The sequence below is a fragment of the Quercus lobata genome, chromosome 8, assembly GCF_001633185.2.
Source record: "Quercus lobata isolate SW786 chromosome 8, ValleyOak3.0 Primary Assembly, whole genome shotgun sequence".
Lineage (NCBI taxonomy): Eukaryota > Viridiplantae > Streptophyta > Magnoliopsida > Fagales > Fagaceae > Quercus > Quercus lobata.
This window is the reverse complement of record NC_044911.1, coordinates 57,824,632-57,838,965: the sequence shown is the minus strand read 5'-3', so window position 1 is coordinate 57,838,965 and position 14,334 is coordinate 57,824,632. Positions and strand designations below refer to the sequence as shown.

At 36.5% G+C, this 14,334-nt stretch overlaps 5 protein-coding genes across 6 annotated transcripts; 3 read left to right on the top strand and 2 right to left on the bottom strand.

The window, feature by feature from the left end:
- Positions 1-250: 250 nt before the first annotated feature.
- Positions 251-877, top strand: LOC115954478. The gene has a single exon (XM_031072337.1). It carries the CDS (start codon positions 251-253, stop codon positions 680-682), a length of 432 nt encoding a protein of 143 aa, XP_030928197.1. The 3' UTR covers positions 683-877.
- On the top strand, positions 788-2,320 carry LOC115957126. Its single transcript, XM_031075352.1, has 2 exons — positions 788-1,259; positions 1,362-2,320. The coding sequence occupies exons 1-2, from the start codon at positions 788-790 to the stop codon at positions 2,318-2,320; spliced, it is 1,431 nt and encodes a 476-aa protein (XP_030931212.1).
- Positions 1,672-2,927, top strand: LOC115954834. The gene is made up of 2 exons (XM_031072790.1): positions 1,672-2,500; positions 2,594-2,927. Exons 1-2 carry the CDS (start codon positions 2,418-2,420, stop codon positions 2,910-2,912), a joined length of 402 nt encoding a protein of 133 aa, XP_030928650.1. The 5' UTR covers positions 1,672-2,417; the 3' UTR covers positions 2,913-2,927.
- Positions 2,928-6,629: 3,702 nt separating this feature from the next.
- On the bottom strand, positions 6,630-7,949 carry LOC115954869 (dirigent protein 24-like). Of its 2 annotated transcripts, none has more exons than XM_031072839.1 (2): positions 7,603-7,949; positions 6,630-7,428 (listed from the first exon to the last, which is right to left on the bottom strand). In XM_031072839.1, the coding sequence occupies exons 1-2, from the start codon at positions 7,947-7,949 to the stop codon at positions 6,630-6,632; spliced, it is 1,146 nt and encodes a 381-aa protein (XP_030928699.1). The 2 variants fall into 2 exon arrangements, with proteins under 2 accessions (XP_030928699.1, XP_030928698.1); XM_031072838.1 differs by having other exon boundaries at positions 6,630-7,514; positions 7,620-7,949.
- A 1,955-nt stretch (positions 7,950-9,904) lies between these two features.
- Positions 9,905-10,621, bottom strand: LOC115957125 (dirigent protein 25-like). Its single transcript, XM_031075350.1, has one exon. It carries the CDS (start codon positions 10,619-10,621, stop codon positions 9,905-9,907), a length of 717 nt encoding a protein of 238 aa, XP_030931210.1.
- Positions 10,622-14,334: the final 3,713 nt, after the last annotated feature.

The following is a 14,334-nucleotide window of genomic DNA, read 5'->3' as shown; positions in this document are numbered from 1 at the left end:
CAAAAATACTTAAATCTGAACTACAATAAGTTATTACTATAATTTTTTTTAAGTAATAATAATAACTATACACAATTATTTATAATTTTTTATAATAATGATTGTCATGATTAGAGTACCATTATTTATACATAGATTCACTACAGATTGTTACACCAATTACATGTATTTACTCAAAAAGAAAAACTATTTAGCATTACTCGTAGATATAACTTTTTTTTTTTACAATGCTTTAAATGGTGTAGATAAAATGACAGTTGATAAATCTTGGATGCATCTTCCTACTAGATCTTGCATTGAGTATATTAATGGAGTTGAAAACTTTCTTGAGTATGCATTTAAACATTCAACAGATGGAGATATGATAATCAACTGTCCGTGTATTGATTGTAGCAACAGGTATCGTAGGACTCGGGATGAGGTCCAATATCATCTTTTATTTAGGGGTATAAGGAGAGATTATACTACTTGGTACCTTCATGGGGAAGGTGATAGTGAAGAGGAAGGTGATAGTGAAGTGGAAGGTGATGATGATGATGGTATGTTATATGGTGATATGTTTGATATGATCAAGGATGCTTATCCACAAGTGGTGTGTGGCAAGGAATCAAGTGAAAATGAACCACAAGAGCCAAATGGAGATGCAAAGAAATTTTATAGATTGTTGGAAGAGGTTAAATAGCCTTTGTATCCAGATTGTGAAAAGTATTCAAGCTTGTCCTTCATAGTCAAGTTATTGCACATAAAGTGCATATCATCATGGAGCAACAAGTCCTTTAGTATGTTGATGGAGTTGTTAAAGGATGCATTTCCTATGTGTGAGAGACTACCTAGCTCGAACTATGAGGCAAAAAAGATTGTCAACGATCTAGGCCTTCATTATGAGAAGATAAATGTGTGCAAAGATGATTGTGCACTTTATTATAAGGAGTATTCAGAAGCAACTCAATGTCCAGTTTGTAAACTGTCAAGATGGCAGCCAAATAAGGGTGGTAAAGGAAAAAATAAAAAGGTACCATGGAAGGTTTTGCGGTATTTTCCACTTAAATCAAGGCTACAACAATTGTTTATGTCAACAAAAACTGCTGCGGATATGAAATGGCACCATGAAAAACGTGTTAATGATGGAGTGTTACGACATCTAGCAGATTGTGAAGCTTGGAAAAAATTTGACCAAATTCATGAGTCATTCGCAATGGATCCTTGTAATGTTAGGCTTGGACTAGCTACAGATGGGTTTAACCCATTTGGAAATATGAGTATTAAATACAGTGTCTGACCTTTTATCTTATTTCCATATAATCTTCCCCCTTGGATGTGCATGAAGGAGCCTTACTCATTGATGTCATTACTTATACCAGGTCCAAAGGGTCCTGGGAATGACATTGATGTATTCTTGAGGCCGTTGATTGATGAGCTGAAAGAATTGTGGGAAGATGGGGTGTGTACATATGATGCTTCAACAAATGAGAACTTTCAGATGAGAGCAGCAGTGTTGTGGACTATCCATGACTTTCCTGCATATGCTGTTATTTCTGGTTGGAGTACAAAGGGAAATTTGGCGTGTCCTTGTTGTCATAATGAAACTACCCATTACAGGTTACGAAATGGATATAAGATATGTTATATGGGACATTGCCGTTTTTTGGCGTTAGACCACAAATGGCGTAATAAGAAGTCACAATTTAATGGTAAAAAAGAAAGGAAGACAGCACCCAAACGGTTATCTGGTGATGATGTGTTAAAACAAATTCGTCCATTAAAGCCAATTATATTTGGGAAACGCCAGAAAAAGCAATTTCTAGAAGGGCATGGGAAGTTTCATAATTGGAAGAAGCATAGCATTTTTTTTGAATTGCCATATTGGAGAACACTTTTGTTACGTCACAATTTGGATGTGATGCATGTTGAAAAAAATATATTTGACAGTGTGATTGGGACAATTATGAATATTAAAGATAAGACGAAGGATTCTTTAAGCACTCGTCTTGATCTAAAAGAAATGGGTATACGACATACGCTCCACCCCATAGAGGTTAATGGAAAGATAGAGCTACCTCCAGCTTGCTATACACTGTCAAATGATGAGAAAAGGGCCATATGCTTATGGCTAAAAAATCTTAAATTTCCAGATGGCTATTCTGCAAATTTATCTCGATGTGTGAATATTGAGGAGAGAAAAATTTCTGGTATGAAGACTCATGATTGTCATGTTTTCCTAGAAAGATTACTCCCACTTGCAGTGCGTGACTTTTTACCTAAAAACGTATCTGATGCTTTGACTGAGTTAAGTAACTTTTTCAAAAGAATTGTGTTCTAAAGTGTTACGAGTGGATGATTTGGATCGTCTTGAAACCCAAATTGCAATAACCCTCTATAAATTAGAACAAATTTTTCCACCTTCTTTCTTTGATGTAATGGTTCACTTGGCCATTCACCTATCTTGGGAAGCTAAAGTTGCAGGTCCAGTGCAATACAGATGGATGTATCCAGTTGAGAGGTAAAGTTTACAAAATTTCATTATAATCTAAATTACAATTGCACACTAGTATTTTATTTTTGATAAAATTTCATATTATGCCTTCAAATATAGGTATTTGCGCAAGCTTAAGAATTATGTCCGTAATAAGGCACACGCAGAAGGGTCTATTGCAGAAAAGTATTTAGCAGATGAATGTCTAACATTTTGTTCTCGCTATTTACATGGAATAGAAACCAAATTTAATCGGGTAAAGCGAAATTATGATGGAGGTACTTCCGCATGTGCAAATACCTCTCAATTGTCCATATTCTCAACACCTGGACGACATTTAGGGAAAGCAATAAGGTGTGAGTTGAATGATGATCTTCACAATGCAGCAACATTTTATGTTCTTCAAAATTGTGTCGACGCTAACCGATTTGTTGAGTAAGATGATCTTCACAAAAATTACTTTTTTGATATTCTCATGATATGATATTAAAACTGATTAGCATATTTAACTGTGTGCAGAGAACATAAGAACATTCTTACAAATGCAGATGTTCTTGACATTGACAGGGTGCATAAACAAGAATTTATTGCGTGGTTCGAAAAAAGAGTAAGATAGTAGTTTATTTTGAAAATGTATGTTTGTTTATATTTTAATTACTACAACTTGAGTTTAACCTTATTTAGGTTTTATTGTAGATCATCGACTTATATAATACAAGGCAAGTTGATGGGCATATGCTTTCATTAGCTCGGGGTCCTGAGAAAAGGGTTGTTTTTTATCGTGGTTACAATGTTAATGGGTTTAGATTTCATACAAATCAATGTGATGAAAGTAAAAGAACATAAAATAATGGAGTTATGGTGAGAGGGGAGGATCAAAGTTGCAATGTGCCTTATTATGGACAACTAACAGACATTGTTGAACTTCAATATACTGAAGGGAACAAAGTTGTGTTGTTTAAATGTGATTGGTATGATGTATCTCGTGAAGGAATTGGTTATAAGAGAGATCGGCACGGAACCACTACTGTTAATACATCACGAAAGTTGAAAACTGTAGAGCCATTTGTATTAGCAAGTCAAGCAACTCAAGTTTACTATGTTGACGGAATAAAAGATCCCACATGGAATGTTTTGATTGAAACCAAACCATGAAACCTTTATGAAATGCCATCAGATGAAGAAGAGCCATACCAAGAAGAAGACAATTTACATTGTAATGCAAATGTGCTGCAAGAAGAAAATGAGGATGATGATATAGATTGGAGAAGGAGTGGTGTTGAGAATATGATAATCGAGTGATTTCAAAGGCTTACAGCCTCACTCCATCACCGTATTTGGCTTCATCTAGATTAGTTATCCATGTGCATAATACTAAGGATGCTTATTGAAATAGAAATTTAGTCACAGACAAGGTACGGGCAGTTATCTCTCTTGCTCTCTTTCTTAATTCTCTAAGGTTATTACCCTAGTATATAATGCTCTCATTAACCCCATTGAGTTTAATATGTGATTATACTATCTATTTTTATTCTGTCTGAGCTTGAACCATGACTTGCCAGGTCATTTGCTCAGTTATCCCATTCATATCACTAAAAAAGGAGAGGTTAAAGTGCTACCTGAGACAGAATTCTCCCCAGACACAAAGGCTAAAGTTCTTGGATCCAAGTCTAAATTACTGCCTCCAATTCTCACCACTTAATTGCCTTGTACTGATTTTAAAACTGGGCTTTTTTTTTTCTTTTTTTTTTTTGTTTATATTATTTCCCAGTATTGAGTGATTGGCATTCACTAATTGCTATATGTGTTGTGGATATGTAAATTACATTTTCTCTGTAGTCTAGTTCATGCAACTTTCCAAAGAAGTGATCATGTAGTTCTTGTAGAGGTTAATTACACAGATAGAAAATGATGGATAAATTAGAAGTTCAAAGTCAAGCTGAGTCCAAAGGTTTCAAAGAATTTGAGCAAACCATCTATAAGTTGGTGGCCTAATTGAAAACCAGAGATGAAAAACAAGATATTATGAATTTTAATAGGCGTAATTTTGAATACAAATTTCCTATCACTTTATGTTTCACCAATCATTATATTTTTGGAATTTTAAAATAACTCTTATCTCCAAAGAAAATTAATAATTTAATGATTATTTGCGAAGGCTAATTGTGGCCCTTGCAAATAATTTAGTATTAGTGAGGGTATATTTTTAACTCACACAAAAAATAAACTTTTTGTAAGGAATTTTTATTGTCCCTCGGAAATAATTTGGTGGGAACATTTCCCTCCAAAATTTTTTACGTTTTAATAATTATTTGTGAAGGTTAATCTTAGCCCTCGCTGATAATTTAGTATTAGTGACGGTATTTTTTTAACTGTCACAAATAATACACTTTTTGCGAGAGGTTTTAATTGTCCCTCGCAAATAATATGGAGGGAAAATTTCCCTCCAAAATATTAGCATTTGTGATGGCTATAACACATAATTGGGACGGTTTTTTTTGTTGGTCACAAATATTTCACATTTTATCAAGTATTTGCGATGACTTTATTTTGCCATCACAAATAAGATTTTTTGAGAGGGCTTTTTGGGTCCGTCATAAATTTTTGGTCGCTAATAGGCATTTTTTTTGTAGTGGCTATAGGCCAATGAAAAAATCTTGTGGTATATCATGTCTAGTATGATGTGATTTACCTTCAAAATCTTATCTCTTTTTTATTCAACTTAAAACAATAAAAAAAATAAAAAAATAAATAATAAAAAAAAAGCCTTAAGGTCCACTCCTATTCTTAATTTACATTGTGATGTTACTGTAGTATTTCACTTTTTCCTATAATTTTAAAGTCTTGTTAGCAAGTGTTAAAGTGTATTTGTTTATGGTTGACATTTGTTTTGTTTTGTTTTTTTGTTTTTTTATTACAATTGATTAGCCGCACAACATCCAGTTAAAAATATGTTGCAGAGGCAAGGAATCAACCCACGGTAGACTACCTTCCTAAGTATACAATTAATTTAGATTATGAGCTTATAACAATCCGCAATGAGAAGTTTGAAGAAGTATCCTGAATTTAACTTACACTCATACTAGTACTTAAAAAAGGAAAACTCTTATTCATATTATTCACTTCAATTACAATTTTCACTCCTGATGTTTCACACACACTTGTTTGTCTTCTTTCCTTCTAATACTTTTCCTCTCCTTCTTCCTCATTTTTATTATATGCGTGGTTCTTCTTATTTTCTTCTCCACCTTGTGCCACAGTAGGTGCAATCTTGATATGATTAGGCAGCTTTTTTGTCCCATCAGGCTCTTATTTTGTTAAGGTTATGATGAACAAAGACTTTTGGGACTAATTGTTTTATTCTAATAAGTTATCTGTTGCATTGAATGCAATTACATAAGATGGATCGCTATGGATTCAACAGAAAGATTTGGAGGGCATATTCCTCAAACATTAGGCGTACCTCGATGGTATGCCTTAGGCATTTTGGACATCCTCGGATAATATAGTTCGTACTTCAATGGGATGCCCTTGTGTCTATGGACATTTATCCTGGATGGTTTAAATGGTCCAGTCATGCTTAGATCGAGGGTAATGGGCCCTATAAGGTCGGTTTCCAGGGTACGTGCTTATGAAGTTGAGCTCATTTTCTTGGAAAGGTACATCTTGGGCCTGCACAAATCTTAGGCCCAGTGTTGTTCCTTGAGTTTTGGGTGCCACGTCCCTACATAAGTGTAATCTCAAAAAACAAGAGAAATACAGTTTTGAAGTTCAAATAAAATCTTAACTTGAAGTCACGGTTATGTGTGCATTAAGAGATATGCAGTATGCACTATCTTTTTTATTAGCTTTTCTATTTCCTAGTACAGTGGATCGGCTTCGAATCCTGCATTTCTTCTTAATCGCTGGCTATTTCAAATTTTGATTCCATTGATAAAGAGATTTTATGTTGTACACTTGTACTTTGCATTAGCCCCTTCGAGAAATACTAGACCACGTTGCTCATACTCATTCAAATCGATACCCAAAACAATCCAAACTTTCTTTTAATATATAAACAACAACATTCTCATACAAATACAGAAACTTGAAATTCAGACACAGACACTGAAACAGCCACACCAATCAACAACAACCACAAACTACCGTAATACTACTAATAAGAAAGATAAACACTGAACTCCAAGATGGTATCCACGCCGTCCGTGGTGTGCTGATTCTCCTGATGAAGCGACCCCAACGTGGCGTACCCTTTTGCATTCTCATACTTCCCGGTCCCACCAACCACCGCTATCTGAGACTCGTGCGACGCCGTCCGATGCACCCCAAAGAAACTTATCGCATCCTCAATCACCGTTTGATCATGATGTTGTTGACCACCGGCACCACCACCACCATGTGAAAGCAACACCGTCACAGCAATGGTCTGACTCGTCCCATCCAACGAGCTCGCCAAGTAAAAGCCTTGAGCTTTACCAAGCACAGCTGAACCCAGCTCCTGTCCTTCGGTTAACTCATCGTCGAAAACAGTTAACGATCCAAACATGAGTTTTTGTAGCGAAGCCCCAGATGGCAACTGGCCCGCCGTCACAAAAGGCTGGCTGTTTCCGCCGTTGGTGATGGCGTTGTTGCCGCTGTTTTGGAAGGTGGTGGAGGATTGGGGTCCGATGCCGTTGAGACCTGCGAGGAATGGGAGGTTGTTGTTGTTGTTGAGGAGGCCGTTGAGGTTTTCGTTTGTCAGTGGGACCGCTCCGGAGACTGGGAAGATGTTGTCGTTGGCTTTGGAGAAAGGTAGGCCGTTGATTTGGGTGTTGGCTATGATCCCTGTGACCACTCTGGCTGATGGATGGGTCCCTCCTAGGACGTCGTGCATGAAGAAGGTTAGTGGGGGAATTTGTGGGCCAGGTGTTGCTGAGGTGGCGGTGGTAACGGGGGTTGGTCCAGTTGGAGATGTGGCGGCGGTGGCAGTGGTGGTGGGACTAGTTACGGGTGCCACGCCAGCAACGGGTGTCGGGATGGTGTTGGGTACTTGAACATTTGGCTGGGCTACTGGATTGATTATAGGTGCCACGGGTGTGGTGTCTACGTCAGGAGTTTCAGGTTCGGGTTGTGGTGTGTCAACAATTGGGTCAACAATTGGACTAACTACGGGTGCCACGGGTGTGGTATTTGCGTCAGGAGTTTCAGGTTCGGGTAGTGGCGAGTCAGTGTCATCGACTACAGTAGTGGGAGCGGTGGTGGTGGCAGGGATTTGGCCACTTGGCAATGTGGTGGCGGGACCAACTGTTGGAGTTACATTTGGGACAGTTGTTGTGGCAGGATTGGATAATTGAGATGGATTAGGGAGGATGGGGGGTTGTGTGTCCACCTCATCAAGGATCCTGGCAGAGTTGGCACATCCTAGGGTGATGGCTAGGTACAAGAGGTACATGGTGGCTTTGAGTGTCTTGGTTGTGAGGAGGGAAAGTTTGGCCATTTTGGGTTGTGAAGAAGAAGGAGAATGTTTGAATGTGCTTTTGTTGCTTAGGGAGAATTCTCTATGGGTATATATATAGTCTAAGGAGAGTTTTATGAGGAGAATTTCTAGAGAGAAGTGGAGCTGATGTAATGGAATTGTTGCATACCCTTTCCCCTAGCCAGGGTGTGTTTTGGTTGAAACACCTAACTCATTGATGATATATGAGTACTATAGTATTATAGTGCTGTTGACTATAAACTGAACCATGGGATAACCTTTTTTCTTAGTGGGGACTCTTGTCGGAATATCTTATAATAGAACATCAAAAACAGGCAGTGGGACTCTAGTGGAGTAGATCAGTGTTACAAGGCCTCCTCGTAAAAATTGATTGGATCCCTTCCTAATTTACAACATTTAAACAATACTTATCCCAACAAACCAAAACAAACTTCAAGAAGGTAAGAGAACTCATGCACCTACTGATAATGAATTGGTGGGTTCTGTTTGTTTAATAATTGAGCAAATCAAGTTCCTTTCCAGACCTATTTTGTTAATATAGGAAATGTATCTGTGCATTCACCAAGTATCTGTAATTTTTGGGAACTCAAGGTTGTTTGAAGCAGAGGAGTTGCCCAATATCAATGCCATGGTATCTATCAATTTTTGCCAATGGCCAGTATTTTGATGCATCTCGAACTAGGATAAAGTCTCAGAGCCTATTGGTGCTTGGACTAGAAGGCTAATTCATTATCTTTCAAACAAAATCACTGAATTTAACATGTTAGAAGTTATCATAGATTATACAACCATTATTAAGTTGAATGGAACTTGGCATTTCCATCAACCGCTCGACCATCTTGGGCATTTTACAACGGGAAATTACGTGCATTGCATTTAGACCAGTGAGACATTGAAGTGATAGGATCTGAAGATATAAATTGTGCAGCAGTCTAGTGCTTATTTAGGTGTGCACTAACAACTTACATGACCTGCAGACAATGGAGGTGAATTAATTCGTACTCCTTGCCTTAAGTAACTTTTCACATAATTTTAACCTATAAAAAAAGCACAATTTTATAAGTATTCGTTGCATATAGTGCCATTAAAAAGATCCATTATCTGGTTATTCTTCATAAATTTCAATTTACGATATTCCATTCTTTCTGAATCTGAAGAGGCTAATTGGAATTGTGAAACTGATTCAGGGTAGCAGAAGCTTGTCTAAAAGAAGCATAGGGCCACTACAAGAAAATTTTCCTAATACAGTCGGTACCTAATACTCTTTTTCTTTCTTTCTTTCTTTTTTTCCCCATTTTCTCTTTTCGGGTGACGATTAGTGAGTTTTGGTACCTGTTACTTTGAATCATGTATTGGAATGTTAAATATTGAAAATTCCATTCAAGCTCTAAGGTAATAGAATGAGGCCATTAAAAATTCAAAGCCGGTTGAAGCCTTCTCTTTTAGGGAAGTTTAGGCAGCAAGACCAAAGAAAAAAAAATCCATGAATATGAAATTAATTAAGTTAGTGATATCTGTTAAGCTGAAGCTGCAGCTAGCTTTAGTTGTTCAATAGTAACAAAACCTCTCCATTAATTTAAAAAAAAAAAACAGCTCATTGATGCTAATCATTAATCAACAATGGTAGTATGTTAAAAATTTCTCCATTAGCATTTTCTGCAGAACTGTATGCCTTGAGAAGTTGAGAAATTAACAAAATATTGATGAATTTGCCGTAAACATCTTAAATCTTTCCAGCAATTTGCTAGTTTCAACATTCAAAGAATACATAGTTGATAGGTTTTCAAGTGCCATGACCAAAATTGGATATATTCAAAATTTTAATTAAAACAAAATGATCCAAATAACCCAATTTTCAATTAAAACATTCACTGTATAGTTAAATGTAAATGTAACAGCTGAAAGCACAAGCTTTAGCTTAAAATTGATATGTCTCTTGGCTACCAAAGTTCTCACTAACTTAGATATACATTGAACAAAATGACCTTATTGGTTCCTTTTCCTTCCCCATCAACATGAGACCTTACATCCACAGCCTTAACTGTTGCATAACCATTAGCACCCTGATACTTCCCAGTGCCACCAATAATTGCAATATGAGACTCAGGAACATCAGTTTGGTGCACCCCAAAAAATCTCAACCCATCTTTGAAGTCACTACTAGCAAGATATGCTGTCATGGCCATCATGTGGCTACTCCCATCTTCTGAACTAGCAACATATATCCCTTGTGCTTTTCCAAGTATAGGTGACATGTTTCTTGGCCCTTTAAATATTTCTTCATCTATTGCTTTTACTGTCCCAAACTCCAATTCTTGAAGAGTAGCTCTAGCTGGGAAAGATAGACCAATGCTTGATAAGTCAAGTGTTTGAGTGGACGATCCTGTGCCTTGAATTTTTGGATTGTCTAAGGGGATTCCTCCAATAGGAGGAAAAAATCCTAGTGGTTTTTGGAAAGGCAGCTGACCAGTGACTTTAGTGGTTGAGGGTTTTGATAAGGGGTGGTGAGTCACATTGAGCACGTCTCTCATTAGAAATGTGATTTTGTGATAATGGTTATGATGGGTTGGGGTTCGATTGCCAAGAGTTCTAGCAGAAGATGAGTGATTGATTATGGCCATGAATAAGAGTAAGATAAAGGCTACGGTAAGCATGGAGGGAAGCTTGGCCATTTTCATGAGGAAATAATGCTTTTGCTTTTGCAGCCAGACAACGCATTTTATAAAAGGGTAGGGCTCGAAGAATTGGTTTGGTTAGATCTAGTTGGGGTGGTTAGTTGTGGATCTAGTATTTTTATCAAGTCTAAATCTAAACAATATCTTATGGACATTTTTATTTTTTTCATCTTATGGCCTCTTAATTGAGGGACGAATAAGCAAATTGTTGCCTTCCTCCTTCAAATTTATATAATAGAGCAATTTTACTTTTTTCCTTGGTATGAGAGCAATTCTTTTATTTACAAGATGAATTTAACTAGTTTGTTTCTTAAGACAACTCTTTTATTTGTGTATTTAATATATATATATATATATATATATATACACGTGTGTGTGATAAATTTGAACTTATAACATTCGTTTTATGATAACTAATTGCAGACTCGAGTGAGACTGGACTCGTTGACTTCGTGTTCTATTCCATTAGAACTTGGTTTGAGAACCATTTGTCATTGTTGAGGGCCATTTGTAAAGGCTCAGGCAGACAGAAAAGCCCAATAATGAGAGCTACAAAGAATTGACAAAATAGATAGCAAGAAACCCATTAGGCCTAAGCGACAAGAATAATGGATCACAGACCCAACAAATAAATAAATGGGTCTTGAAGAGGCAAGCGGGCTCAAAGAAGCCAGGAAAGAAAGAAATAGCATCTCATGGGCAATGTATGAGGTAGAAAAGTGAGAAAGAGCCGCCGCAGGTCTAAGGCAATGCAAACTAAGAGAGTAAGGAGTTTATGGTAGGCCCATGAACCCCAAAGATAAGAATAAGGTTATTGAACCGGGGAAATCCAATAAAGTTAATAAAGAGCCCATGGGAGTGTGGAATTAGCAAACGGGCCGAGGAAGCCCAAAGAAAGCAATCGGGCCATGGATGCCTAAAGGAAAGCCCAAAGGGACATAGGAGCCTATGAGTAAAAGCAAAACAGTGCCCATGACAGGCCATTGAGAAAAAGGATAAACGGCTGGCCCAAAAAGAGGTCCAACAGGATTAAGTTATTACAGCAGGAATAACAGTTCAACGTTGCAGGTAATAAAGAAAATCAAAAGTGGGCCAAAGAAATGTAAGGCTCATTATCATACGAAGCCTAACTCCCGAATGGAGCGGAAAACCAAAGAAAAGCCCACATGAAGGGTCAGGAAACGCAGACGGAGAGTCTCCAGATCATGGCAGACGCATGAGCAACAGGCAGACTCTTGGACATATCTGAAAGGAAAGCACGCGTAAGGTCCAGGCACCACCAGCATGTACCCAGCCAATATAGGACATGGTAGGGCCATGGACCAGAGGTAAGAGGTAAAGGGGGTATGGTTTGGTGGTGAGGAGAGGGGAAAATGTCTATTTTGTGGTTCCTACCCAAACCCTTTTGGGAGATACGTCCTGCTGGGATGATAGACCACCCAAAAGAGGCAAGTTTGAGGGAGAATCGTTGGGTGCATGCCTTGAGAGTAGAGAGAGAAAGCATTAATACCGTGGTAGGAAGAAATGTTACGGTATACAGAGGAATAGAACAAACTTGCATCTGTCTGGTAAGGGTGGATGTTGCACAGACCTGGTGGTCGGCAAGTATGCCCAGACTAGACAAAGGCGGTTAAGGAGCAAAACGGTAAAACGTTGGTCACAGCAGGCACTATAAAAGGACCCTTGTCGTGCCCTGAAAAGAAGATCGAAAAAAAAAGTATTTTTTTTTTACGGAGTGAAAAGAAAAACAGAGGAAGAAGAAAAGAAAAAAGATAAGAAAGAAAACAGAGAAGAAAGGAAAGGAAACTAAGGAAAAAGGAGAGTTAGTTCAATGGGCATACACCAATAGATCGGTTTTCCTCTCTCCCCCTTCAAATCTTGCTTTCTTCCAAAACGTAAATAAGGACTCTTTCTCTTTGGGCAATAACCATTCAGGTCCGACTCCCTCAAAACCATTAATCCCCATGGCAAGATCTTTTTCCTGGGAGATTATTTGCATTGAGAAGAGGCGTTTTCTCCTCTTTGGTTTTGCTTCGGCAAACTAAACCAAAACACTTGATTTATGCTCATTTGATTAGTTCGTATTATTTTCTTTACTTTTTCTGTGATTGACATTATTATGACTGTAATCATGCTTTATTAGTAAGGAGTACATAGCCATTTACTTAAATAGTCAGAATACTCTGTTTTGGTTATTATTATATCTGCCTGCCGTAACTCATCTGCAACAGTTCTACTTACCGTAAGTTTGCTCCTGGCAGACAAGGCATAAGTTTGTGCACAAACCGGCCCAAATTGAGTTACAATTGGACCTGCCCCAACTCTCTTACTCAGAAATATTTGGGCCCATCACCATAGGAGGCAGCTCAATACACCATACACAAAAAGGCCCCTACAGTCATAGATGTGCAGAAAAATTTGACAATTTGTTTGTTTAATAAGTGAAAAATGAAAATAGTTGGCAAGATTTATAAGTGTTAGTCTCAAACATTTTTTAAAATGATGTGATTATTTTTCAATAAAGTATGGTTGATATAATATATTAGATTTTCTAAAATATGTTATCTATATTTGTCTTTCTCAAAAAAAAAAAAAAAAAAAAGTTATCTATATTTGTTATTTGAAAGTGTTTTAAATTTAGTAGTTTTTTTTTTTTTTTTTCAAGGAGACATAATGCATTTTACATTCAATTATTATATAAGGTGTGATAATTTGTAAATAATTTAATGTGTAGTTGGAATTTGTTTCTAGTGCTCATTACAAAGGGTTCATCATTTATATGTCTTGAATAATCTAAAGAGGAAATACAGATAATTTTAACCTATGGTGTACAACAAGAGACTTTACCAGTTGCTAATTGCAACCCATGACCTAAAGAGGAAGTAGATATAACATATAAGTAAATTCATCACCTATATTAGAAAAAAAAATGTAAGATTTTAATAACATAAAAATGTAATTTTATCAAGAAATTAACAAGATTACACTAAGAATGTGACATAATTTTCAATAAAGTTGCTCATCTTTCTACACAAACATCTTCTCCTAAGGCATTCATCGAATGGACCGAATTGGATTGAAATAGAAAGAATTGAACCAAAATACTACCTTGATGAAATCAATAAGAATGTGACAACAATAAATGCTGCACTTTAGTTTTTATATATTATATAATTTTTTTTTTGAGAAAGATATATTACTCCCTCCGTCCCACTTTGTTTGTCCTCTATTCCATTTTGGGATGTCCCAAAATATTGTCATGTTTCTAAAAATAAAAGTTATTAGTTTACTAATATTCCTATTATACCCCTAAGCCTCATTAAGAATAACTCTTTTTAAAAATGGCTAATAAATTTATTTAAGGGTAGTTTTGTAAATTTATACATTTTTATAAAGCAGATAAAATAATAAATGATGTTCCCTTAAAATATTTGACTTTTCAAACAGGACAAATAAAATGGGACGGAGGGAGTATATAAATTAAATTACTCTTTATCATTATTTTAAAATACTAATTGATTTTTTATATAGACAATATTTGAATTCATATCTCATAGATGACAATAAATTTTATTAATTGAGCTAACTGAATTTCATGAATCTTTTATTTATTCTTTCAATAACTAAACAATGAATCCAAAACTTTTTGGACTCATATTGCCTTGATCATTGAGTAATGTGTCATTACTCATGTTTTAGTTTTACCATAA

Bases quoted from the DNA above. Each gene is read 5' to 3' on its own strand.
- LOC115954478 (XM_031072337.1), top strand. From the start codon at position 251: ATGACAGTTGATAAATCTTGGATGCATCTTCCTACTAGATCTTGCATT.
- LOC115957126 (XM_031075352.1), top strand. From the start codon at position 788: ATGGAGTTGTTAAAGGATGCATTTCCTATGTGTGAGAGACTACCTAGC. The intron at 1,260-1,361 runs GTATTAAATACA...TACTTATACCAG, and splicing joins TAACCCATTTGGAAATATGA to GTCCAAAGGGTCCTGGGAAT.
- LOC115954834 (XM_031072790.1), top strand. From the start codon at position 2,418: ATGGTTCACTTGGCCATTCACCTATCTTGGGAAGCTAAAGTTGCAGGT. The intron at 2,501-2,593 runs GTAAAGTTTACA...CTTCAAATATAG, and splicing joins TGGATGTATCCAGTTGAGAG to GTATTTGCGCAAGCTTAAGA.
- LOC115954869 (XM_031072838.1), bottom strand. From the start codon at position 7,949: ATGGCCAAACTTTCCCTCCTCACAACCAAGACACTCAAAGCCACCATG. The intron at 7,515-7,619 runs GTTAGTCCAATT...CCAGTAGCCCAG, and splicing joins CCACACCCGTGGCACCCGTA to CCAAATGTTCAAGTACCCAA.
- LOC115957125 (XM_031075350.1), bottom strand. From the start codon at position 10,621: ATGGCCAAGCTTCCCTCCATGCTTACCGTAGCCTTTATCTTACTCTTA.